At 46.5% G+C, this 25,748-nt stretch overlaps 1 protein-coding gene across 5 annotated transcripts in view; it reads right to left on the reverse strand.

Annotated features, from left to right (window-relative positions):
* Positions 1-25,395, reverse strand: part of LOC148056859 (exocyst complex component 3-like protein) — a 41,515-nt gene extending 16,120 nt beyond the window's left edge. For 3 of the 5 annotated variants that reach the window (XM_087747788.1, XM_087747792.1, XM_087747793.1), the window contains exons 1-6: positions 25,119-25,395; positions 9,065-9,379; positions 6,780-7,374; positions 4,958-5,075; positions 3,950-4,063; positions 786-860 (exon numbers count right to left, since the gene is read on the reverse strand). In XM_087747788.1, coding sequence (XP_087603914.1) covers positions 786-860; positions 3,950-4,063; positions 4,958-5,075; positions 6,780-7,374; positions 9,065-9,338 — 1,176 coding nt within the window. In that variant the 5' untranslated portion in view covers positions 9,339-9,379; positions 25,119-25,395. Of the gene's footprint in view, positions 1-785; positions 861-3,949; positions 4,064-4,957; positions 5,076-6,779; positions 7,375-9,064; positions 9,380-18,037; positions 18,130-25,118 lie in introns of those variants that run through there. The other 2 variants (XM_087747790.1, XM_087747791.1) reach the window with 2 other exon arrangements.
* Between the last annotated feature and the right edge of the window lie 353 nt (positions 25,396-25,748).

The following is a 25,748-nucleotide window of genomic DNA, read 5'->3' on the forward strand; positions in this document are numbered from 1 at the left end:
ATCTGCAATGACTACCGCCAGCCTCCAACGGGGTGCCTGAGCTTGTCTGCCATCCCAAAGGACCATGGGGCTACTTCCCTCTCTCATGACCTGAAACAGGACCGCCACTGGGGTGGTGGCAGTGGAGAAGAAAGATACAGTCACGGCAGCCCACAGCCTGCCCCTGATCTCTAGCATCACTTGAGTCCACATGTAAACTCCAAGATTTATTTTAAGCCTTTTGCGGGTCTTGATCCAAACAGCCTCTGGCCATGGTATGTACTGCTCATAAATCAGCAGAGTGTGCTTCTGCGATGCCCTTCGAGCACTTGGCTTCGCTGTGCTCTGAAGCACGCAGCTGTACCCAGCACATAAGAGCAGGGAGCAAGCTGCCTGTGTTTGCACTGCCAGATATGGGGACCTGCCATGGCTTGGCAACTCTGCTGCATTTATAGAAGTGCTCTGCAGAACTCATATGGAGCAGACCGGTTAACGTACACCATGACTTTCCAAAAGGTTATATGAAAATCCAGGCGCATATATGAAAATGCAACGTCAGCATCAATCAGCTAATCTCAGGCTCATCCTTTTTTAGCTGGTTTAGTTTTCTTTACATATGCACAAGACAAAAACAGGTTTGGGAGCAAACAGATGCAGTTTAAGCATGGCAGCTAACTTGCAAACTTGTAACACACCAAGCTTAGCCCAAGACATGCAAAACTGGGTCTTGCCAAATACCTATGTACTTGAGTGCGAAAACACCACTGCCCCAAAATATGAGAGCTTTTCCGTTCCCCCCGGTTTACCTGAATGACTGCAGCATCTGCACAAGGGGGTTTCCCAATATCAAAAGCTTCTTTCAGGGCTTTCCCTACTTCCTTCTAAATATTAAAAGAAAAGAAAAAAGAACAGTTGAGATAGATACAATGGCATTTGTAATGAGTTAGGTTTCCCAGCCTCTCATTATGCATTTGGACTAGATTAATTTCTGCCTCTATTTTTCTGGCTGTGTCATTTAACCCAAAGCCTGGCTATTTTCCAGCTGACCTAATAACATTGTTCTGTTTCGTCCTACATTGTTTGTTTGAGTTTAAATGATTTGCAGCTTCCTTTCATCCCAGTGTCAGCTTGGGTTATCTACAGTCTTCCCTAGTTAGCTTGGCTCAAATGAAGACGCCCACACAGCAAAACAACGCTTCGACACAACGCTGTGCTGCCAGCCACTGTAGCTGAGATTTTCCACCCTTCCTAGCTCCATAAACCAGCCAGTGCTAATTAAAAGCATTCCCTCACTGGAGCCATGGACCTGTAAGTGCAAAGAGGAGTCGGGTTAGAGTTTAGAGCTACTGTCACGGAGAGATGAGCCCCACGAGGCTGCATGATGGGAAATTTCCTAAGACTTGGCTGGCTTGTGTTATTTTGAATGGACTGTAAAAACAAAACTAACACTGCAGAGAAAGGGCTCATTGCTTGAAACATGATCTGACCTTTATAGAAGCATAAACTCAAAAGCTTGGCCTGCTTATTTATTCTTTCATTTCTGCATCTTCCTCCAAGGAAATAGAAAGAATGTAAAGTCTGATCTTCCGTTTTTGTCTTTGTTCTTTTTTGGCTGATGAATTAGGGAATTTGTGGCTGTCACTGAAGAATTTCATCAAAAGTATATTCAGAACAACTGCTCTGCCATACTCATTGAAAAGTGTTAATCAAAGACAAATAAGCAGTTGTAAACAACCCAAGAAAAATTCCTTTCCTCCTGAGTGCCATCACCTGACTGTGAGCAATTGTGTGGACACGACGTGCTAACACATCCCAGCTGAGCTTCACAAACACTTCTAGCCTGCCCCAGTTGCACAGTAAAATGTGTCGACTTAAGCCAACACGAAGGTCTTGCTCCCCAGTGGGACAAAGCACGCATTTAGTTAGTAACTGCAAGGCAATAACTTGTTGAGCCACAGTCCTTAGTTGCTTTGGAGGTGTCTGAATTAGATGATGTGCCTGAATGAGCTTGCCTGTTTGTAGCTCTTGGGGTGACACCAGCACCTCGGGCACCAAAGCTCCAATGTGGAGAGGACCAGAATTTCTGCTGTAACAAACAGGCTCATAAATAACCTCTAGTTTCCTCTTTGTCCCTGCCTGTCTGACCAAGACATCGTAACCCCACACTGTAAAAGCTTCGGATCCATGAACGGCCAGCCATGGCGCTGACTGCCCAGCCAACCGCTTCCTCTTGGAAAACACAAGGGGTTGAGTTATAACTTGGGTCCCCCATCTGTCCAGCTGCTGTTTAAAAACATGCAAGAATTTAACATCCTTGAGACCTCTACATCAAGTGTGGTCAAAATCGGCTAAGAGGCTCAACACAGGTGGGAGTGCACTGCTGACACACCAGCAGGCAGGCGGGCAGAACAACTGCACAGCCTTATTCGTCTGGGTAGCAGCAGGTCCTCGGCTCAAATTCTCCAAAGCACATAAACTTCTCAGTCCTCCTTTTGTCTACTTGAAAAAATAGAGGGAGGGAGGGAAGAAGACACAGACCCAAGTGATCCTTTGCAGGTCAGTCTAAACCCTCCTCGAGCTTTTGTCCAGGTGTGCATGTCTGGTCCTACCCTCTCCAGTTTTGGGCAAAGAGCCGGTTTTGAGCTGAGGCTGCAGAAGCAGGGGACAGAAAGTTCGTTTTCCACCTCTCAGTATAAGAATGAACCCTGGCGTCATCCTGGAAGGTTTGCCTTGCACTCATGTCAAATTCCCCAGTACAGCGAGGCCAGGGCTGACAGATTGACAACCCAATCGATGGCACCATCATTTCCAGTTCACCAACCTTGCAACCTCAAAAAGCACAAAGCCCCCTTGCCCTAGACATGTCCAGGCGAGGGAACACCTCCTGCGTGCAGAGCTGGCCGAGTTCCCCGCAGTGGTGTTTGGAAGTGGTTTTGAACCCCACGTGGCATCTGAGCTCTCAGCACCTTCAGATGTGGTCACAGTTCTCATTGCTCCATTCTGTTTAAAGTGCTTTTAGTTTGCACAGGTATCAGGCTGGCACTCCCACTGACAAGCCAGGTATTCATAGGCAAAGCAGACCATGGCTTATTCTGCTCAGTCTCTTTTCATTTAGAAAAAATTAGTCATCCATTGAAGTGGCAAAACCCACACCATGTGATTTACAGTCACAATTATATATCACAATCACTCAGAGATAACTGACAGGATATTTGCTCAATAGCAGCTTCCTATAAATTTGGAATAATGAAGGGCTGGTGTATCCTGGAAAAAGAAATAGAGGGATAAAGCAGGTTTTATAAGCTATGCCACTGAGCTCAGTGAAGAGACATCCATAATTTTTCCATATGGAGTCAGCTCATGTCCACTTAAGCTCATTAGCTTGAACCTGGAGCTGATCCTAAGCTGGCCGGGTTTGAAGCGAGCTGGGACGCTGCTGTACCAACACTCTCCAGCAATTCCAGCTCTGTTCTCTATGTACAGTGCGGCACCATGTAAAGCTGTGATGCTTCCAGATCCAAGGTGGCATGAAAAAACGCAGCCAACTCAGGGCAGCATGGCACAAGAGTCCATAACCACTGCCAGATCTAGGCAAGCCTGCTCAGCACACGGTGTATCAGGAAAGCAGAAAGCCCATGGTTAAACAAAAGCTTTCTCCAGCTATTACATTAGAGGGAACTAAAAAAAAAAAAACAAAGAGTTACATTCTCCATCACTGTTAGTTAGCATCTGTGAGGGTTTGTCAATGACTCAGTGCTCATGCTCTAAGATAACCTCACTAGCACTGCCCTGAGGAAAGTCATTTCCTTCATTGAAATACATACTAAAAACAGACCTTAAGAACATGTGGTCTTCCTCAGGGTAATAATTAGAAACAGCCCATAAAGATGCTTAATGTTAAACACTGAAATGAGTGGGTTTTAAGCATATTGTCACCAGCTGGCACCTCTACTCCCATGTTTGTGACTACCTTTGTGTTCTCCTTCAGGGAAGGTCTTGAGGAAAACCTCTGCAATTTAGAGTACTTTCCCTGGGGTGATTCAGCAGTTTGCCATGGAATTTCCCCTCCTCTGCTCTCCAGGGGCTGGTGGAAAGGGAATGCGAGAGAGATGAGTGTGGTAAATCCTGCTGCTGCATTTCAGCTTTAGCTGAATCTAAAAGGCCCGGCGCAGTTTTCCAAAGAGCACGGTTTCTTCTGGAGCTCCCCGTTGCTACAATGCACCTTCCCTGCTTCATTTGTATTCCACATGCCGAGACAGCATTCTTCAAAGGGGGAGCTTCGCTGAGAAAAGAAAGAGATCCTGCAGCCCTGGAGCTGAGGTCACCTGTGGGATCGCAAGGCAGGATGCCCTGCTCAGCCTTACGGGAGGGCTGTGCCGGCTGCGCACCAGCTGCACAATTTCTTGTGCTGGGCTCTGGAAATAATCTTTGCTATAACCTCAGCAGTGTCAGTCCAGCAGGCTGGAGAGGGCTGTGAGGGGTCCACATACAGACAAATCCGGCAGCCTCAATATCTGCACAGCCGAGGCAAAGGGAGCTATAAAAAACCCAACTGTTGCACACTATGGGCTCATTAACAGCTGGAGAGAAGATGAACAGCATCTTGAAAAGGCCCTCAATAAGGAAGTGGATTTCACCCATAGCCTCCCTTTCCTCCAGATGCATTGGCTTCTGAGCAGAGTAGATTGCAGCACTGTGAAGGTGCAGCAACAGGATGAAGAGAGATTTGCAAATGTCCCAGCATCTCTTTGCTAAGGAGCAAGGACACGGCAGCATCCCTTTGGCAGAAGACAGTCATGGATCTTCACACCTGGGCTCTGCAATGAAACACGGCCAAGATGGAGACCTTGGGGCTCACTCAAACCTGAGCGGAGCTGGCTCAGCTAGCAAGGGAGCAGCTAATTTAACGAGGGCATTCCTTATTTTAAAACCGTGGGAATAAAACAGGCAGATTGGGGTAAAACTCCTGAGTTCTTACCCGGGCGACTGCAAGTAACTTTTCCTCAGTCTTCAAAATAATCCACACGAGACACTGTACACCAAGGGAAAGGCTGGGCTGCGGGGTCTGCCTGGGTCTCAGACATGTCTCGCTGCCACTGCGTACAGAAACAAGAGCTCAGCCAGAGGCCTTTCCCGCTGGTCCACAGCCCGTCACCCGCCTGGCACCCCCTGCTTGGCACCACAGCCTCATGCTAAGCAGACGGGGTGCCCTGCAAGCCCCCAGCAGTGTTTGCAGCGTCGGGGCAGCCACAACATGGTGGATGATCTTTATCATGCCCTTTGGCCAGCTATTCTTTTGTGCTGTTTCTTTTCCTTCTTCTATATTTGCTGCCCAAATTACACTTTTTGCTCACCATTTCCCTCTCCCCTTCCCTCAGTCCTGCTGCTGAATTCCTTCTCGGGCTTGGGCAGAGTCACACAAACACACTTCCATGGATGCACAATTTTACAAGTGTTGCATATTCTCTCTGGAATAAAAAGCAGCGATATACCAGGACGACTGCATCTCTACAGGAGCTTTCATTAAGGTTGTAACTGTATTCAGAGAGGAAAATCCAAATTGTTAAGTCTGACATCTCTGCTCTTCTCATTTCCACTTTCTGCACTACTTTCTGACCCTACTACAGTCACAGGCTGCTCTTGCTCTCTTGCTTTTTTTTTCTTGAAGGAATTCAGTATTTGTATAACACATTTTTTCCTGTCTTGGAGCTTTTCATTATATATTTACATTACATAATTATTCATCTCCAATTTCATTTAAATTTTCAATATTTCATCAATCCATTACTCTTACCTAAACCCAAAGTTTTACCATTTTAAACCCATAAAAGTAGCAGTAGAAGGGATGCATCCTGGCCACGTCTCCCACGTGTCTGAGGACAGCACGCACCAGCACGTACCCACCACCCTGCCTCCCTCCTTTGGGAACTGCTGAGGGGGAAGAGCCCACCTGATGAACTGTTTATGAGCTAATCAAGAGTTTCTAGGTGTAATTAATACAAGGAACAGAGAAGCTCTAGGCTTGGATGGAAGCAATCAGATAACCCAAAAGGGCTGAAAACTATTAGCACATAAGTAGATTGGAGCTGTCAAGTAGCAAAGTAACCATGGATACAGAGAATCAAACACCTCATCTATCACTGTCATACAAAAAGAAATCACAAGAAAGCTTCAGGCTTTGATGACAACCACAGGCTCTGAATTCACATTGGGCCAAAAGGTCCCAGATGTGTCGCTCTTCAGATCATGGGGAAAGCCACATCCGTTTTCCCGAACTTGGGCAGGAATTTAATGATCTGCTATATGTTTTTCCTGTGATCTGAAGACTAATGCAGGAAATATGGAAACAACTGGGCAAACAACAAGCCAGATAAAGCAGCAGGAGAACAAAGGAGATGACAAGAGAAGTCCACAGAGCATAATGCTGACATAAAGGCAAGAGAAAATTATTCTGGAGTAATCAGAGTATTATGGACCTTGCTAAAAAAGGCTTAATGTGAGAAAAGGAATTCTTCAGCAAAGCAGGACACTGCGCATGTCCAACAGGAATCCAGCGGAGAAATACCTGCCTGCCTCAGGTAAGCCCCTTAACCCGATACTAAGGATTTAGAAAGAGGCAGCGTTGCAATGAAAAAAGGCTCTGATTCTGAGAGCACAGAAGGTAAAACAGGCAGTGGGCAAGTCTAAACTCAGCAAGAGTCCTGAGCATCACTGCGTTAGCAGGAAGCAGGGATTGTGCTCAGTACTGAAGAATAGAGACATAGAAAAAATGTAGAGAAAAAGAAGTCCTTCAAACATACCTTTTGTACATTTTAAGGCCCCATTCATAAACTAAAAGACATTGGCTGAAGCTGAAATTGCTCCTGTCAGTAAGGGTGGAAAGGTGAGAAGACAAAGAGGCCTGACAGCAGCGGGCGTAGGTGACGAGCAGTCCTGCTTCCTTGAAGAAATCACTTCTGTGCTCCAGGCTGGGGAGAAACGTCATTTCCAGCTGACTCAGATGCTGTTTTAGTGCAGTATCGTCTGTGTTACTAGAGGAACCAAAGGGGGGGATCTGAGCCATCATGTACTGTATCAGTTTTTCCTCCAGATCTTTCCTCCAGAAGTTTGGACTCCAGGTGGAAACAGACTCTGTCTCTTGGCCGCTGCCAAGCCACTCCACTTCCTTCTGCTTCTCCCACTTCAGCGATTCCCCCACCGACTGCAACGGCTCCAGGAACATCCTACCACTTCCACTGAGCGCTTCGCCCACCACAGTCCACATTCGTTCAGCCAGTAACGTATAAAGTGATTCAGCCTTTCCCGCACCATCGTTTCCAGAATGCTCCAGACCATAAATATGATCACAAGCCTCAAAAAATTTTCCTTGCTCAATGAATCCACAGATGGTTTCCTCTGCAATAGAGAGAGTAACAACACAGCTTGATGTTTGTTCACTCCTCTATAGGACTCATCACTTTAATATCCACGTACTGAAGTATGTAATTTACATGTATCTCAAAAATCTTCAGGATCTACTCAAGATGGCCTCACTTCAGGTCTATCACTAGCACCTCTCAGTTTCCTCAGGGCAAGCACTTTCTTTCCTCTTTCTTTCTTTCATCCTTTCTCCTCCAGGCTAACTAAGCCTGCAGACTAGTCTTCTGCAGCTTTCTGTCATCATCCCAGTAGATCTCCTCTTGTGGGCAATGCAGGTTCATTAATGACAATCTTTCCTTAAGGAAAGTATCTTTTTTTCCAGAAGAAAAGCATTAGAGAAAGGACATCTTCTGAAAGAGCCAACAGCTGAAAGAAGGAATCCTCTGTCTTCTCTACAGAAACCTTGGCAGGACCAAAGTGCTGCAAACTCCCTTGTAAGGTCTCTCTCTCCTGTCCACAGTCTGGCACGGCTATGCAGAGGGTCTCACTCCTGCCAGCGAGCTCTCATCGTAGACCGAGGCTGCTCAGTGCAGCCCAGGGCCCTCTCTTTGCCAGGGCTTTTTAACTAGGCCAAATGACTACATGTACTATTTCGCCCAAAGGTGAAAATCAGAAGGTGGGCTACCGGTCTGCAGTGTCTCAGCAAAGGGGATTCACGTAACTCCCCATGACTTCCACGTCTGCAAGAAGCTGTGGTGACTGAGCCATTGCCCTAATCACCAGACACCCTGTCAAGGCAGTTACGAAATCTTTAAAGTTCAGAAGCTGGAAGGAGGAGCTTTTCACTGCTGCTTGCTTCCGAAGTATCTTACCCATTGCACCCAGCCCACCACTAAGAGTTAAAAGGAATTTCACAACAGCTGCACAGAGCTGCGTTTTTTTCCCTGTGCATTTTACAGATTACAAAATTGAGCAACAAAGGGTTACCAAGATTTGCCCAAACGTATCTGGAGCAGAGCCCAGAGGAAAAATCAAATTTGATGAGGACCCAGGGAAAGTTAAGCAAGGACAGAAGCAGTGGGACTCTGAAATCAATTCAGGATACAGCTTTGGGTGTAGAGTGAAGAATGAAAGAGTATGAGTTTCCATTATCTTTCACCGGTATCCTAACTTCCCTCTATGAAAACATCTCGTCTGTGTAGTAAGAATTAAATCAAACAGGACTGGAGGGAGGAACATGACACAAAATGGAGAAGGGCTGATGCAAGGATCTTCAGCAAAGCAACGGGCAAGCTGCTCAGGAGGGGTCTAGCAAGCTGCACTCATCTTGCCTCAATACATGCAACATATAGGAAATGTTTACTTGGTACAATTAGCCCATGTACAACCTACCTCCCCTTCCCCATCTGTGGAAGAACAGCACAACCACACATGACAGGGTGTCAGTCACACGTACCTCGTCTTTCTCACAAGACACATCAGGAGTCTTTGCAGGGATAAAAATAAGAACAGCAAAGACAAAGACTTGTGAGGCAAAAGGGAAATAAAATATAGAAGTTTCCAGAGGAGCAAGTGTAGAGTTCAAAAAGGACAAGAACTCAGGTGAAGGATGGGGAGGAGGAAAGTGTAAAGCACCTACTCCAGAAGCTAACGAAAACAAGAGCTTGCAGGGCTGGGAGAGGGTGAGAAGGTCCAGGACTGGACACAGAGATAACTTCAAGGTTACCTGCGGGCATCTCTCCCTCCGCTTCCTTCCTGCTGGTTGCCATCTTCAGCAAATTCCCAGCCACATCCTCACTGCCAGCCTTCTCCACTGCCTCCTTCCCACTAGCCACGGCCTTTAGCAATTTGCCTGCCATGGTCTTCAGTTTCCCTCTCCTCTTCGCTTCCTGCTTCTTCCTCTCCTCGTGCGCGGCCTTGGGCAGCATCCTTGTGTTTTCCCCGGCCATTTTCTCCCACTTGCTGCCTCTTTCCGTGGAGGCTCCCCAGGTCTTCCTCATGATCCCAGCAGATCCAGATGCTTTCTGTCCAACTGCAAATACTATTAGAAAAAAACATTAGAAACACTTCTATGCAAGGTGATCTTAGCGGCCATCTCCCGGAGAAGACATTTCTCCCCAGATTTATTTTTTTTCCGTGAGGCTGCAGGCTTCAGCTGCCTTCGAAGAAGTCTAACCTGGTTCCTGCCCATGCTGAGTGAGGACATTTTTATAGCCTGCCAGACTGCTTATGTAATCTCTCTCTCTTCTAGGAAAATAATGTCAAAAACCTCATACACAATCTAACCACAAGCACTGGGGGAAAGCCAGCGGGGTTTTCGGCACTTTCTAAATGACTAAAACATCCCTACGCGCTGCCAGTTAATTTGATGACAATCCTATCAGTTTAAGGGAGTTGATTATTAATAGTTTCTATGAAGCACACATCACTTTCCACCCACCCCACGTGCCCCGGCTGCACCTGAGTTCTTCTTGGGCAAGGAGATCACGCCTGGCTTTGGAGCCAAATTTTTCCCCACCTCCTGGCAAGCCTAGTGTTAGCCAACAGGGAAGTAAAGCCCCGGAGAATGGGTGTTGGTTTTCTTGTTTTAGCAGCACCATTCAGAGGAGATAAAAGTGATCTCAGCCTTCTGGATTATGCAATTTTCCAGCAACTATATACGTTATTATATATCATTTTATTCTTATATACACACACACACATATATAAATGGCATAACATTCCAGCAATCCACCATAAATGTGTGCATGTGTGTCCATATGTGGATGCGCATATATAGGTCTATTCACCAGCTAACGTCTGCAGTGAGAGATGCATGCCCACTTAGTGCAAGGGCCGTATTGGCGAGTCCGGGGCTGCTAAAGGGTCTGGCCATAAATCTCAGAACAACACCGAAAGCATCCTTTAACTCCAGGAGCTCAGGTTTAAAACAGATTTTTAAAAAGTCCCTGCACTGCTGTGAAAAAGACATTACACTTGGAGAGAAGCTGAAATGCTGTCCTTACCATGCCCTCTTTGCTAGATAGTTACAAACTGGGTTTTATTTCTCCATTCCATTATTATAAAAATGAAATCATGAACCTGAGGATTTTCATCAGGTGAGGACAGAGTCTTGTATTAGCTATTACAAGCTGTGTTGATTCAAAACCATACACTATTCAAGGATGATTTTGGGGGGTATGAATTTAAGGGGTTATTTTTCCATACAGCATCTAAATTATTCCAAATATGTGCATTCACCTTTCTGGGTTTAACACCTGCAGTTTCTTCCAAGATTTTCTACATTTTCATGACAGTAAAATTCCACTAGTTTCCTACTTGGAAACCAAGTAAATGTTATGTTGTTCTGGCTCTTTTACTCAGTGCTTAATTCCACCAGCATGTTATCACAGAGCTGTTTGATTCATTAGGAACGATAGGGAGGAGGAAATAAATACATTTATTGACGGGCAAACAGAAATTACAGCAGTGGTCATACATTTGAGCTGTGACCAGTAGGAAATACCGAGGTTGCAAAATACAGTGTTTTCCTAGGTTGTGAAAAAAGTTGAAAACTGAGAGGTTTTATGTACATTCCATTTTGACCTTCATTTTTAATCGGCTAAAGTTAAAATGTTTCCTTTGGAATATTATAGCTGCACTATCCATGAATACAAGACGGAGTGAGAGGGTTAGTAGTGAAGAGACACATTCCAGGCGTGCTGAAATGCTTCAGCAATATTTTCCCATGAAAATTCCAACACAATGTGTTTATGTTTCACTTCATCAGCATTTTTCCAAACAAGCCCAGCTCTAACAAAAATCATTTCCCCAGACTTCTCTGTGGAAGGAAACTGGATGTCAAAGTGCCAGTCCTGCAGGCAAGATTCTCTGCAGTATACAGATTTTGAACACAGTACAATTGCAGATCGTGCCCTAAGCTGGGGCAACATGATGTATGGGAATTGCTGTATTTTCCCAGAAAGCTTTTTTCAAGGGAATACAATATGAGCCTGTGGAAAGCGAGGAGTGACTGAGCAGAGATGGATAGACTTCCTGAGGCTAGGACCATCTCTTGCTCCATGGTCCACTCGATCCACTCAATCAAAGCCATAGCAGACGCTTCCCAAGATGAGAGTGCTCTCAGGGCACACCCCATCTGAGCACTGCAGCACCAACAACCCAGATCTCATCTGTTTTACCTTTAATTGGTTCACAAACCAGCGACAATGTGTATGGGCAAAGCAGGCAGTTGCCTGGGGGAGCAGGCAGCTATGAGCACCCTACGAAGGGACAGCAAGTTGGGGATGGCCTTCCTCACTGTGGGCGCTGAGCCTGTCAGCAGCATGAGGTGATGCCCCATCCATCCCTCCTGCTGCAGCGGGAGCAGCAATTCATCGTCACCCGCTCTGCATACCTCTGCCCACAACCGCTTTCCAAAGGCAAGGGTTGAAGGATGGTGTCACTGAGGGGGAATGCACTGTACCAGGAGAGGACATGCCACAAAGGAGCTGCCAGAAGGCCACCAGCAGCCTGCTTTTCTGGGTCTATGTGCCTTAACAGCACATGCAGGGTGGACAGGTCTCTCCCTTCAGTCTCCAATGCTATTTTACTGCTCAGGCTAAAGTTCTGCAGCTAAAACATGGGAATGATTTGAATCTCTAGGAACATCTTCTACCACAGTGCTTCCATGAATGGTTTTATGCCTAGACAAGCAAAGTCCCCAGGGAAGCTACACCTTTACAGCAGAGGAGCTGCAAAGTGTCAAATCAAACTAGAACAAAGGTCTTTCACCAAGTGTTAACATAATGCAAAAGGATTGTTTGCTGTCCAAAACCATCATTTTGGGCATTTGGGGAATCGGGGCACCACTACATTTTACCTGCCCCTTCCATGGGCTCCTGAGCTGCCCACCCCAGGGGAGTCCTTCCAAGCAGAAAGAAGGGCAATAGGAAACCACAAGGACACAGCACGGTAACAAGCACAGTTCTGCTTCTGAACAACCTCCTTTGTCAGGTGTACCAAATGACATCCTTCTTCCTCAAAAGCCACTTCTTGGAAGCCTGCCCCCACCCCCTCCTTCTTCCTGGTGTTTCAATGCCTCTATTTATCCCCCGTGTGACGTTCTCCAGGGCGGTCATTCTCCTTCCTGCCCTGACCCTTGCTATGCTCACTGCAAAAGAGGAGCAATTTATCTTCTGGGGACATCCCCAGCGTTCAGGAGTTTCCCCCGTTGCCTGGCGCTCCTGGAAAAGCCCACAGCCTCCCCACATCACTGAGACTTTGTCTTTCTACCTCAGAAAAACTGTAACTCCTTTGTCTCTGGGATCTTTCACTAAACAAGCAAATATCTTGGGTAAATTTTTATATTGTTTCTCTGTTGACTTAACTCTTTATCTTGCTGCTTCCCATTTCTTTTGCCTATATAGATAAAATCTCTTCATAATAAGTGGATTGTGTGCCCGACTTGAACAATAGCTGTTTGGTCTGGATGCTAATCGGATGAAGTCAGACTATTAGCACTTCAAATGAAATGACTTTGGGAGAGTCCAATTCCATTAACATTCCGATTCCAGCAATGCAGTGATGCCCCTGCTTGCTTTGCACGGACTCCACGAGAATGCAGTCAGGCATATACAATGGAAACTTTGTGCTCAGTAGCATCTGTTATAGGAAAGATACTTGAGTCCTAACAGGCAGGCTGGATCTGCAGTATCTGGAGAGAAGATCTGGGTTTTTTTCCACCTCCTTCTTTGTTTCCAGAACATGCTGGTACTCTCCACCACTTTGAACCAAAGGCATGAAAGATGGCAGAAAGAAATATTAATTATGATGGTAAAACATACAGGGTACGACACAGAAACATGGTGGTTCCCTAGGCTATAAATCCATGCAAAAGCACTCTGTGAAGCTATGCGGTAGTCTGATAACGTATTCTTCCACCCACACACAGCATCTTTGATTTCATCAGCAATCAAAGAACAGCCAGTCTGTATTACAAGCAAGGTAGGTTTTTTGGAAAGAGAGAAAACGAACGAACAAACAAATCAACCAACCAAAAATACCTTCCCCTCCAGTTTGACATTGCAGCCGGCATTGCCATAATGGTCATACGCAAGAAGTGACTTCGTTAATTGTGCAAAATTAGCTGTTTATAATTCTGTGGAAAGCATGTATTTATTCTTATTTCCTAAGGATAACCCCATTTCCTAAAGAAATGAGACAATGCAGCCACAGGTTGTGTGCATCCCTCTGTTAATCTGATCCCCTGCCCTAATGCACTTGAGTGGGTTTTAAGTCAGTTTTAACCAGTTTTAAAGCTCATTTTAACCAAACTGACAGAGAGTGGCTGGCACAAAATAGTACATCCTTACACACTTCATGAAAATACAGGACCGAGGAGAGAGGATAGACCTTCACTGCTCCTGCTGAGGAACAAAACACGGGACTAACTCAGCCTTTATTAGACATCAGAGACTCCACCTGGCAGCTCAATCTGAAGGTAAACAGACATGGTTTCCTTGCCTCTGTTGCTCACCAAATCCCCTGCTTACTCTCCAGCTAACCCATGTGTGTGCAAGAGTAAATAAAGCAGCACAAATATTTAATACAAGCACCCTTTCCCATAGCAACAGCTGAAACGAAGCTGCTTCCCTATGGTGCCTCCTCACCACAGGCTGCATCCCCTCGCCTCGCCTCCCCAAGATCCGTGGTACCCCAAACAGGCCCAAGAGCTGCGTGTTTGGAGCTAATCTGGAGCTGCCGCTGCTGCTCAGTGGCCACGGGGGGAGCAAAAGGGAAAGAAGGAAGTTTCTTCCTTTCTCTTACTGAGTGCGTTCGCTTGAGTAGCTCTTTTCCGCTCAGCCACTGATTTTCATCCTGTTTTGCAGAAGTTAATCTTCTGTCCTGCTCTGGATTTGTCTGAAACTGGAGGAATTCAGTTTATGAGGAGGGGACGGACAGATGGACTGACAGGCAGACAGACTGCATGGTCCCAGCAGTTTCAGAAACCACACTGAAGTCCTGATAATAAGTTCCCCGAAGAACTGAATGCTGCCCCTTCCCCTGCCCTGAATACTGAAACAAAACACATTTGGACTTGATGTATAATTTGAGCTGCTTCTGTTTTCCTCCTGATTGTGAGGACCCCATTCCAAACTGACCTCAATTTTCCCTTAATTAGTAACCTACTTTGCTGTTCCTTTGGAACATTTTTAGCTAATTCCTGGGGATTTTGCCTAATTCTGGGGTTTTTTCCAGAATGAAACAACCATTTCTTTAAGCAAGATGTTTCCCCTTTTGACAACAACAACAAAAATAGTAGTAATAAATAAATCAATCACACAACCCCCAGAATTTTAAAGATGAACTGTAGAAAGCCAAGCAATAGGGATGTTTGAAGTAGCCCTAAAAGTCCCTGCATTAAGAATATCCTATCCACGTAGTAAGAGAAGAATAAAGCAATACTTCCTGCAGTAGCAGCTTAGTCTTCAGTAAAGAAACTGGGACCAAGCAGGGAATTCCGACTCCCCAGTTTTGCCCCGTGGGCCTCCAGCAAGGACTGAGGATCCTGTAGTAATTGCAACTTCCTTCTGTTTTCCTTCAGCATCAGTGGAGGAGAAAGAAAAAATTATCCACCAGACAGAGCACACAGCACACAATAAGACTGGTTAAAAAAAGTTTCTCCAGACCACAAAAATAGGTGGTTAGGTTCAACCAAACACTGGCATAATAAAATATTTCAAAAAGTAACTTGTTGGTTTTCATGTATTTAATAGACCTGAGGCCCTAGGAGCTAGGTTACATTTAGCTGTGGGGAGGCACAGAAATAGCCGACAGCGGGAGGAGCGAGAGGTGGTTTCTGTGCCCCCCCCCAGCTCTGTCGGGAGGCCAGCGGCTGGTTTGGCATTACCGGTGTGGAGGGACGGGGGCTGCAGCCCTCAGCGTGGCATGGGCACCTGCAGGGGACATGGGGAGAGGAGGGGGGCCCGCAGACCCTGGTCGGAGAGGGGATGGAGCCCGTCACCTCCATCCCCTCGCCCCGTGCATCCCAGTTTGGTAAAAGCCTCCCGCTGCTTGCTACAGCATGGGCTGGGCAGGACATAAAGTTTCTCTAAAGGTTTGAGGGCTATTTTCCAATTTCTGCACAGACAATAAGTTATCAGGGAAAGCAGCCGGCATGGAAAGCATCAGGGCCACAAAGTGAGGAAGGCTGACAAGTTCTGTGTTTGCCCAGGGCCTCCAGAGTCCTGCACGAGCAGTAGGTGAAGAAGAGATACTGTCTGACCATGTTCCCCTACCATATGTACCCTCTATATAAACAACATAGACAATATATACCCCATGCAAAACTGCAAAGCATACTGTGCCAAGGAGGTGTTTGAAGGACAGGTGACCTGGCCTCTCTGCCTCAAAAGGGATCAGGAAAACACGAAGGAAAAATATCCCAGAAGTATTTTTTCACACCTTATCTCCTATTACTCAGGGTCCACCCTCGTTACTTCAGCGCTCGGAAAGCCCAAGTCCTGAAGAGCAGCTGAGGGAAGTGTTTCTGCCCCAGAACCCACCGCCGTGCTGTTGGTCTGGTCACATCCCTACAAAGAGCAGCCACCCAGCAGCTTAGTTTCTAATCCTAAGAGCTATCTGAAGAATTATCGAAGGAAGGCTCCAGGGTCAGGTCTGCCAGAGGAAAACTACAACTTAAATGCTGCTTGCTATCCTTGGGATGGAAGGAGGTTTTTTAAAAAATAAATTACGGATATTGTTTGCTAGGGTGGTAAAGAATGCATTACCTCAACCACCACCATGTCTCTTTTCAAGATGATCTATGATTTTATCCAGAGAGGTTTTTTTTGAAAGCTTGTGTTATGAACATTCCATCTCCATTTGGACAGACAAGCCTAAAATTATTTTATTCGAGTCTTTTCATTTGGCTTAGATTGACAGGATTCCTCTGTACATTTTTTCATAGATTCCTTCCAGTAGGAAAAACTTTAAGTACAGCTTCGCAGGAAACTTCCTACACACATCTGTACCCGCAGCCCTACACGGAGCAGCATATGCAGAGATCACAGAATAACAGAATGCTTTGGGATGGAAGGGACCTTCAAAGGCCATCTAGCCGACCCCCTGCAATGAGCAGGGACATCTTCAACTAGAGCAGGTTGCTCAGAGCCCCGTCCAACCTGACCTTGAATGTTTCCAGGGATGGGGCATCTACCACCTCTCTGGGCAGCCTGTTCCAGTGGTTCACCACCCTCGTTGTAAAAAATGTCTTCCTTATATCCAGTTTAAATCTACTCTCTTTTAGTTTAAAACCATTACCCCTTGTCCTATCGCAACAGGCCCTGCTACAAAGTCTGTCCTCATCTTTCTTATAAGCCCCCTTTAAGTACTGAAAGGCTGCAATAAGGTCTCCCCAGAGCCTTCTCTTCTCCAGGCTGAACAACCCCATAGGAGAGGTGCTCCATCCCTCTGATCATCTTTGTGTCCCTCCTCTGGACCCGCTCCAACAGGTCCATGTCTTTCTTGTGCTGAGGTCCCCAGAGCTGGACGCAGTACTCCAGATGGGGATTTGGGACTGAAAATCCACATTACATCATTTGCATGTTTTTCCTGCTGCCACAAGAGGCCAGTGACTGTGTCATTTCCAGTCTCCTGTGTTTCACCCCCACCGTACTGACATGGCTCCACAGGCATATCTGCCAGACACCATCTGGAGGCTAAAAATCATAACTACAGATTCTACAGATTGGCTTCCAGGACATCCCAAGACCGCTCAGATGGGAGCTGGGCACATTTAAATATTGACGCAAGATCAAAACTCAACCATTTCTCCATTCAACATTCACAGCAGGTATCTCTGGCTACAAACTAAGGCAAGAACGCCCCACACACCTGCACTGCCAAAGGAGTTGTTATATGGGATGGGGTATATTAACAACACAACTCAGGGCCCTTATCCTCATTACTGAACACTCTGACACTGCAGACAGGTTATTTAGGAGAGGAGGTGAGAGAAAAAAGATCAGCTTTTGTATAGACACCTAAATAAATCACATTTTCAGAAACGCTCAGCAGTTAGCACCTCCCGTTGTCACTTCTGGACAGTCTGAGTAAGAACTCCAGTCCCACCCCACAGTGAGTGAGGAGCTGGTTTAGCCATTAGCCCTGGTAAAGCTCAGGATATCCAAGAAGATGCCATGTCACTGTAAAAAGCTCAATTTTAAAAGATTTTTGCAATCTCTAAACACCAGAGCTAGCTAGCTACAGTAAAGGGTTTGCTACAGCAAGAGGAACCCAAAAGGGTCCTAGGAGAGAGCTAAGCATCCTCTGAAACTGTTTCAGAAAAATACCCTGGGGAGGAACTCTGCATGAGCACAAAGAGAAGCATTAAATTTTTATGAGCATGAGTTCAGGCTGAATAAATACAGGGTGATAAAACATTGACACTGCACCACTGTGTTTTCTTCCAATACCAGAAAAGCATTTAAAGGAGATGTGGCACTAGAAAATTCAGCACTGCTACATGATGTGGAAGCTCCCTGAGAGTCTTCAGCATTTTCTGACACCTTCCTCTCTTACAGGAATGAAAGAAATACCAACAAAGCAAGAAGTGGGCAAAACTTGGCAGGGGGGGCATCAGATAAAGGCGAGGTAAAGGAAAGGGAAGAGTATTTGTAATGCATTCATCTGCTGCCAGTATCAGGATGTATCTCACCTTTCCGTTGCTTCCCACTTCTCAGCAAAGCGGAGGGAGCTCTATATAGATTCAGAGACACTAACCCAGCTCCCGAGAGCTGCACAGCACCGACTGCCAGCACACTGGCAGTGTTCCCCTGCCGCCTTCATCGCAACCACTCTGCCAGCGTTAATCGCTCACAGCAAGTTCTTCCCTGCAAAGGAGAAAGATGTGGTCCTTGAGGAACCAAAATTAGCTAATTTGTAAGGTTGTTTCTAAATTATCAAGCAAATTAAAAAAGGAGCTGCTATTTTTTCCCATCCTGAACAAGCATGTTACCTGTCCTGTTATGACCTTAGACCTCCAGCACATCTTATTTACTGGCTATCAAGAGCCAAGACACTTGAAACTCAATTAATAAAGGAGCATTAAGACCACATTCCAACAAAGGATTTAAGTGACTACTTCCTTTAGTTTCAAAGAGAATATTCAGCCTCTTAGCTGTACACATCTGTTTAGTGAGCAGGAAATAGTGGTGTGGAGTGGTGCTTGCGTGCTCCATGGCTACATGACAACAAATGCCTTGGAGTCAACAACGTCTGAAAATCGCACAAACTGCAAACCAATTTAATATAGCTGATCTTGACACAGCACAGAATTGTTGGATTTTAAGGCAGCTGCCTTGGAGCTTGTTTGTTTGAATGAATGGATTTTAATGGTATTTTCTGGTATTTTAATGGGGAGCTTCCAAGCCCAATAATGGTTACCTGTTCACTGAGGTCTCCTTGGCTGTTACCACACTTTTCACAGTTAAATATACCTTAGGTGGGCAAAATGGGTAAAATGGCAGCAAAATAGAAGCTTTCATGCTCAAAACCTGTTTTACATCAGGAAAAAGAAGACTGCACTGGTTTTGTCAATGAGGATAAGAAGACAAACTGGGCATTCCCTAGCCCTGGTTCCTACTAACCTTACCCTGGGTAACCATTTAGGTCTACACAAAGAGAAAGGCAAAAAGCTGTAAAATACCTTCTGAATCAAAATGGCTATGGATCCCACTTTGTACAAGTGGGACCTGAGTCCTTCATGTCTGCAATTGCCTTCCCCTACCCTTTGCATGTATAAATACCACTGAGACAAAGCATATTAACACTTTCCTCTTGCTTCCCAGTCTCGGGGGGCAATCACACACAGATAAATCAGAAACTCCAAGCTGGACTGTAGTCTTACATAAAATATATAACACAACAGATCTGCCGTGGTACAACTAGTTCCAAGAAGAAGCAGATGTACCTTGTGATATTAATTTATTCTAACATTTTTTGAAGGGAAGAGATCGGGAGAGATATTGATATGTATGGCAGGTACTGACTGATATTTAAAACCTTTGGCATTACCATATGGGCCTGGAAATAACTGCCAGTGCTATTAGTTGCTGTCATCGATGACAGCATGTAAATGACTATCTAATCTGCATATACAATTAAATAATTAGATGCCATATGTAAGAGTGGTTATTTATAGGTGCAGAGTCAGAGAAAAAATTTAAGCCCTATCTTCATAACGTATCACCTCATGAATCAGATCCTCTTGAACATAGGTACAGATCTTCATACTGAGTGCCCCATCTTCGGTTAAAAAAAAATTAAAAAATCACAATAAATATTTCATATTATTGATTTTCCCCTGTGATGCACTGAATCAGTAATGCCTGCATCTAGCCTGCTGGCAGGAAGCTATAGCTGCCATCCACAAAACGCCTGTCAACTTTCAGAGCTCATTATGAACAAAACAAGCCAGGAAAAAACCCCATCCTGCTGAAGGCCCGTCCACCGCGTTCAATGAAGGCTTGATCTATTCTTATGAACAGCTGACCTAGATTCTCTGCCTGAATGAGAGCACTTCCCAGCATCAAGGCTGTTCAGAGAGTCAGAAATTCATGTATTGCTTATCATGAGAGAGGGGGGAAAAAAAGAAAAAGGATATAATCTTAAGGGAAAGTGATGGCATCTGTTAGTCATAAAAGAGCTTTATCCGTATCTGCACAAAGCCCCCCCCGACATGCTTCTGCTCTCATTTCAGAGTCTGGAAAGGACTGCAGCCCTCGTTTCAGCACAGGCAGCAGGCCAGGCAGCCACGGCTCCATGGAGAGGCTAAGATGTGCCAAAGCCGTGGAGGACACGACCGCACAGCAGGGTGGCCAGCTTGCTGCTCCAGAGCCACCCGCGGCTTTCCGGCAGCTCGGAGGCAGCTCCTGCCCCTGGGCTGCCGGCAGCGAGGCTGTGCCGGATCAAGGACTGCTGGTTCCCATCATGCCAAGAGGAAATAAGCCAGTGTGGTCTGCTGAGCCCTACACTGCCAGGTCGTGATGGGATCTGGCTGCACACACAGTGCACATCCATCACCCCTGGGAAGCTAGAGAGGCCTTGACAAGGCAATGCCATGTCCTACCAATGAACCACAATGGACACTTCTCCATCTGCCAGTTCTTCAAGAGATGGGAAGCGCATCCTGTGGCACTCGATAACATAATGATGGTGGTATGTGGCTCAGAGGGACAGAAAGGCTGGTCAGCCCAGGAGTAAGGACTGCTGAGACCTTTGCTTCCTCTGCTACTGATCTGTTTTGTCTACAATCACATTCCTCATCTCCCTGAGATCCTAGTGGGCTCCTCCATCAGCCAGGCCCAGTGTCCTTTCATATTAACCAATGATAATTACCAGACCGGTATTCAGGGGACCCTGAGGAAGTCCATCACTGTGAGGGATGCCAGCTTGATGGCTGCTGTCACTGCTGTCACTGACACTGAGCTGCCCACAGGGAGGAGGTCCAGGTCCAGGCCAGCATGTCCCCAGGTGGGATGAGAAGGAGCTGGCAGGCAGGGGCTAGTGCAAGACACTCTCAGGCCCACCAAGTTACAGCTCCCACCCCAGGGCTATGCTGCAGTGCTGGCCGCAGGGACAAGGACAGGAGCACAGACCGAGTCCCTGGGGTGGGTAGGAGCTGGGCAGTCAAGAGAGGTTTCCTTCGATACCAAAATGTTTTGATCTGCCTCACAGATGGAGACAAAAAGCTAAATTCACATACATAAATTCAGGTCTTCTGATCACAGAGATATTCTGACCTTTCTCCAGACATGAACATCCCAGACTGAGCCTACAGAAGAGGCCTTTTGCTCATGTGGACCCTCACTGACTGCACCACACAGGCACAACCCACACGTCCAGCCCAGGCAGAAGGCAAGCGACTGCTGTGGGCCATGCTGCCAGTGGGCATCCCCCCTTCCTCTCTTCCCTGAAACCTCCAGAGGGGCCGCCGAGAGGAGAATAGAAGATCTAATTAACCACCTCTCAATTCAGATCTGGTTCAGCAAATGCAAATACTGCATCAGGCAATTGGGTTTTCCTCACCAACTTATTTTTTGCACGTGGGCAACATGCAAACTAGGTCAGTATTATTCCTAACAAAACACCCGCTATGGGTGTTATTTTTAGAAAACCATGTGATTGTCTGACTTTTATTTATGAGAGCACAGTAAATCTACTGTATATTTTCCTGTCTGTCTTGTTTGGGGTGGTTTGTTTTTTTAGTTCTTTGGGTGGATTACTGAGATCTCAGGCCTCTTTTTAAAAGGCAAAGTCAGACTCAATCAGGAGACCTTGCAGGTCGCATGCCTTGGCAGTCAACGAAACAAAGCACATGCAGTGGTGAGCAAACCAAACCAGACAAGAGCAGGGAGAGGCTTTGAAAAGGCAAGACAGTGATGCAGGTAACAAGGGACAAGTATATGAAGCAGAAAAGGTGCCAGGGGGTTATGGGAGGTGGGGAATCAGGCAGAGTTTGAAGGATGATAGAAAACACTGCACTTTTAGATCTTCAAACTCCTGCAAGGGTAGACCCAAGATCTCAGTAGCCAGACAAAAGTTAGCAGGAGAGCCAAGGTCAGCAACAGAAAACTTGTCCAGAGGTTCAAGTTTATTTTCTGAGACCTCTTCTTACCTCCTTGGCACAAACAAATCAACTCGAGGCAACAAAATCCTATACCAGCTTTTCATTCAGCAAGTTAGTGGTCACAACCCCATTCAAGATCCACCAGACAACCAAGCCAGGGTGGATCCCCTCAAGGGGCAGAGGGCCCCTATGGCTGGGACCTAACAGGGACCCTCTGTGTCCAGGTCTCTACCTGCCTGGTTTTCATCCAGCCTGTCTGGGGAATCCAGAGTCTTTGCCCAGCGTGTGAGTTAACAGGTGACTCAAGTTCTGGGGATGTGAATCCTTTTACTAACCTTGCATGGCCAGTGTGAAGAACGCTACATCTCTGCTGATAATCCAGTCTGCTTTTATAACCAGAAAAAAGGTACAGGCATAGGCAGTGCCCTTCCTCTCAAGTGAATGTAGACATCTAAAACAGGCCAGTCAAGCAGCATACCAGCACTGCCTAATTCTCTCTATCAACAGTAAAAGGAATGCAGAATGAGTAGCTCAGACATCAATGTATGTATTTCAGAGCAGATGAACCATAGGCTAAAATTCCAGAAATTAACCGTCACAAAAAGTGTCATAAACTTGTCCCCAGGCCCACAGGTCTTCTGAGTTCCCACTCACATGACAAAATTCAGATGTATACGGTCTGCAAGGGCAGAGTCAGTTGTATGGCTGATGAGTCCCATGCCTTTATGGGCTGCCTATCTGGCAATGGCCCCAGCAGAAATTGATTGCTGAGGCAAGTCATCTTGGCAAGAGGGGAGCTCCGCATGGGAATCCTGCTTGCCCACCTCCCCAGGATACGACCACTAGCCAGGGCTTCTGCACGGCTGGGAGACACTGCTGGTTCTTGTCTTCAAAACTGTGCAAGCAACAGCGGATTTTGCTGCTGAGAGGATGAAACATGGGGACAGGCTGCTTCTGCCACATGGGAAGGAGCTGAGCTGGCTGGGAGAGCCCGGTGCTTGCTGACACCCTTTCTGCCTCTGCCCAGGAACCAGGGCCCTTTTGGGGTCCCAACTGCCTCTTTGGCAATCCACCAACACACTGCATACACTCAAATTCAGAAAAGCTGTTTTTATCTGTCCCTTCTAACTGATCTCAAGCCCTGAAGCTCCCACCTGAGCTAATTGCTGGTACTATCCAGGTGACTCCCCCTAAAAAGAAACAAGAACGTCGAAAGAAACAACACAGGCAGAGACAAAGACGACCGGACCAGATCAAACTCAACTTCCAACTACAAATAACATTTCTTTCTCCAGCAAAGACCACGCTGCCAGAGCATTAGGTATGCACTGTAGATAAAGCTACGTCCTCCACGCAGGGCAGGAAACTGTAGATTTTCCTGCAAACAGAAACAGCACAAATGAATGGGGGAAAAGGCAGGCGTCTGCCCAGGCCATCGTACAGCTTGGGAACTCAGCTCTGTGTTCCAGGGGTGGTGACTGAGAATCACATGCAGGGATGCCCAGGGTTGTTTTAAGAACATAGGACACGTCCTGCAAACTTGCGGGAATGGCCTGGGTGATACAGGCTGGCTGGAGGATTAGCCAGGCATCGCTGTGCCATCATCTAACACTGCTATGCCACCCGATTCTAACATTACTCGCAGGAAAAGCCGTCGTTTTGGATAAAAGTCGTGAAGATGGTTTCTTATACCCCAAACTTTCAATTTTTTTTCCATTCCTCACGTAAGACTCGCCCATGAGTCACTTCTGCTACCTATCACCTGCAACACATCGCATGTGATATTGCACTGAATTTTCTGTAACTATACTTTTTTGGGATCAATTCATACAAAAATAAAATGTACTTTATCAGTCACTGAAACATGCGTTCTGTATCTTGTTAAAACCAGCTAACTAATACTGCCTTCAAAAAGAACCGAAGGCAGCAATTATTCACTGCACTCATTAGTAGCAAAAACTGCTTTCCAGCCATTTCAGTTACCCTCCTGAAATTACGCAGTTATTTGTTGGTGCCAGATTCTCATTTATCTCAAGAGCCTTTTGTAACAACAACAAGTAGCTTCTTCTTCATTTATCAGGCTTCCCATAAGAGGAAGAACTCATGTTACAAAGGAAGGGCCACATAATTGTGCCTTACTACCTCAAGGTACACGGGACTTTCACAAGTCCCTTAGAAATTTCAGTATACACAACACCTAGGAGAGTTACAAGCAGCCCAAGGAAAACAGTCTGATCTCGGTAACAGAAGTACTAATGAGTGCGGGACAACAGGCACAGGTGGGCAGGCAAACAAAAAGCAGAAGGAGAAGTGTAATGGGAGCCACGTTATCAGCTGTCCCATAACAAGAGAGCTGGTCCAGGTCTGCTCCGTCACCCACCAGCACCACGCGCTGCCTCACTGAAGTTCGTGGAGCCACCCCAGAAGCTGAAGCTGTTGCAGAGGTGAAAAAGGCAACTCCCCTGTTTCTGCTGGTCAGAAAGCATGAGTCCTCTCCTCTGAGCTGAAGCGATGTTGCCCTCACTGCTACGTTTCCTCACTGGCAACGTGCGTGCATCATTCCAGTGCAGAGCAGATTCAGGGTCACATCAGACTGGCACACACAAGACAGTACTGAATTCCCTCATTCTTTAAACATCCTTTCTTTGTGGTTTTTGTACAAGCATGAAGTGAAGACTTTGTGTCTTTTTCAAGGAGGGTAATGTTTTATTTAAGATGGCCTGCTAGCACCATGAATTTTACATGACAGAAGCGCCATCCCACAACAACCTTCAACCTCTCCTCATTAGTCAGCAGGGCTCTGATCCTTCAGCCGGGAGATGTGACACCAGGAGCCCTGGCATGAGGGCTGACTCATGGTGTTCACAAGCACACCCCTTCCCCCTGCCCACCACCACTCAAACACAGCCTGCCCTGAAGCATCGCCTCAGAGACCTTCCCGGGAGACAGATCTGCTGCATCAGCTCCCCCTCCCAACGCTTCCCACAGGAATCCCCCCCACGCAGGCTGTTTGGAGATACACAGATGTGAGCAGAGGGTGGGCAGGTCTAGCGGAGCATCCTAGCTGCTGCAAGGCCTCTGGAGGTCGCAGATAAGCAAACACAGGCAAGGACACTGCTAAGGCCATAGATATATAAGCAAAACAAGACAGGCAGCAGATCAGACGTACCTTCCCACGATTTTGGGTCTAGTGCAGGACTCTGTTGATGTCTGTGGAGCTATGCCTGGTAATAAGTGTTCAGAAAGGCCAGCTTTTACAGTAAGCCAACCATATTCAACTCTCAATTAGCCATGGAAGATTAGCTGGGTTGGGGATTAACCGGACACTTCCTCCCCACAGCAACCACAGCTACACCACCACACCACCGCACACCTAACGCAGGGCACGCGAGCCTCTGGGCCGTGCCCCACGTGGACCCCAGCAGGTTAAAGCTGTCCACGCTCAGCACAGAAACCGGCAGGCTTGTTACAAGCCTTTCACAGGTAGAAGACCTGAATATGTTCTTATCCCCTAACTAACACAGCCTGTACTAGCTAGGATCTGGTCTTATCTAGGTTATCCCACTTTGTCTTCGATGGCTGAAAGCTGACCATATCTAAGTGAACCAGCCAACGCTAAAACAAGAACACGCTGTGTAGCCTGCAAAAGCTGTCCCAAGCGTTAGGCAGCTGGTGTGCTGACACCGTTGCCTATGTGCTGAGTAATGATGTCTCACTCTTTCTTTGTGCTCCCTTACCCATCTCTTTCCATCTGTCGTTCCTTGTCTTCCACTTGGATTGTATGCTGTTCAAAGCAGGG

The sequence above is a fragment of the Nipponia nippon genome, unplaced genomic scaffold (genome assembly GCF_047370975.1).
Source record: "Nipponia nippon isolate SJK-2023a ecotype South Korea unplaced genomic scaffold, ASM4737097v1 scaffold_11, whole genome shotgun sequence".
Classification (NCBI taxonomy): domain Eukaryota; kingdom Metazoa; phylum Chordata; class Aves; order Pelecaniformes; family Threskiornithidae; genus Nipponia; species Nipponia nippon.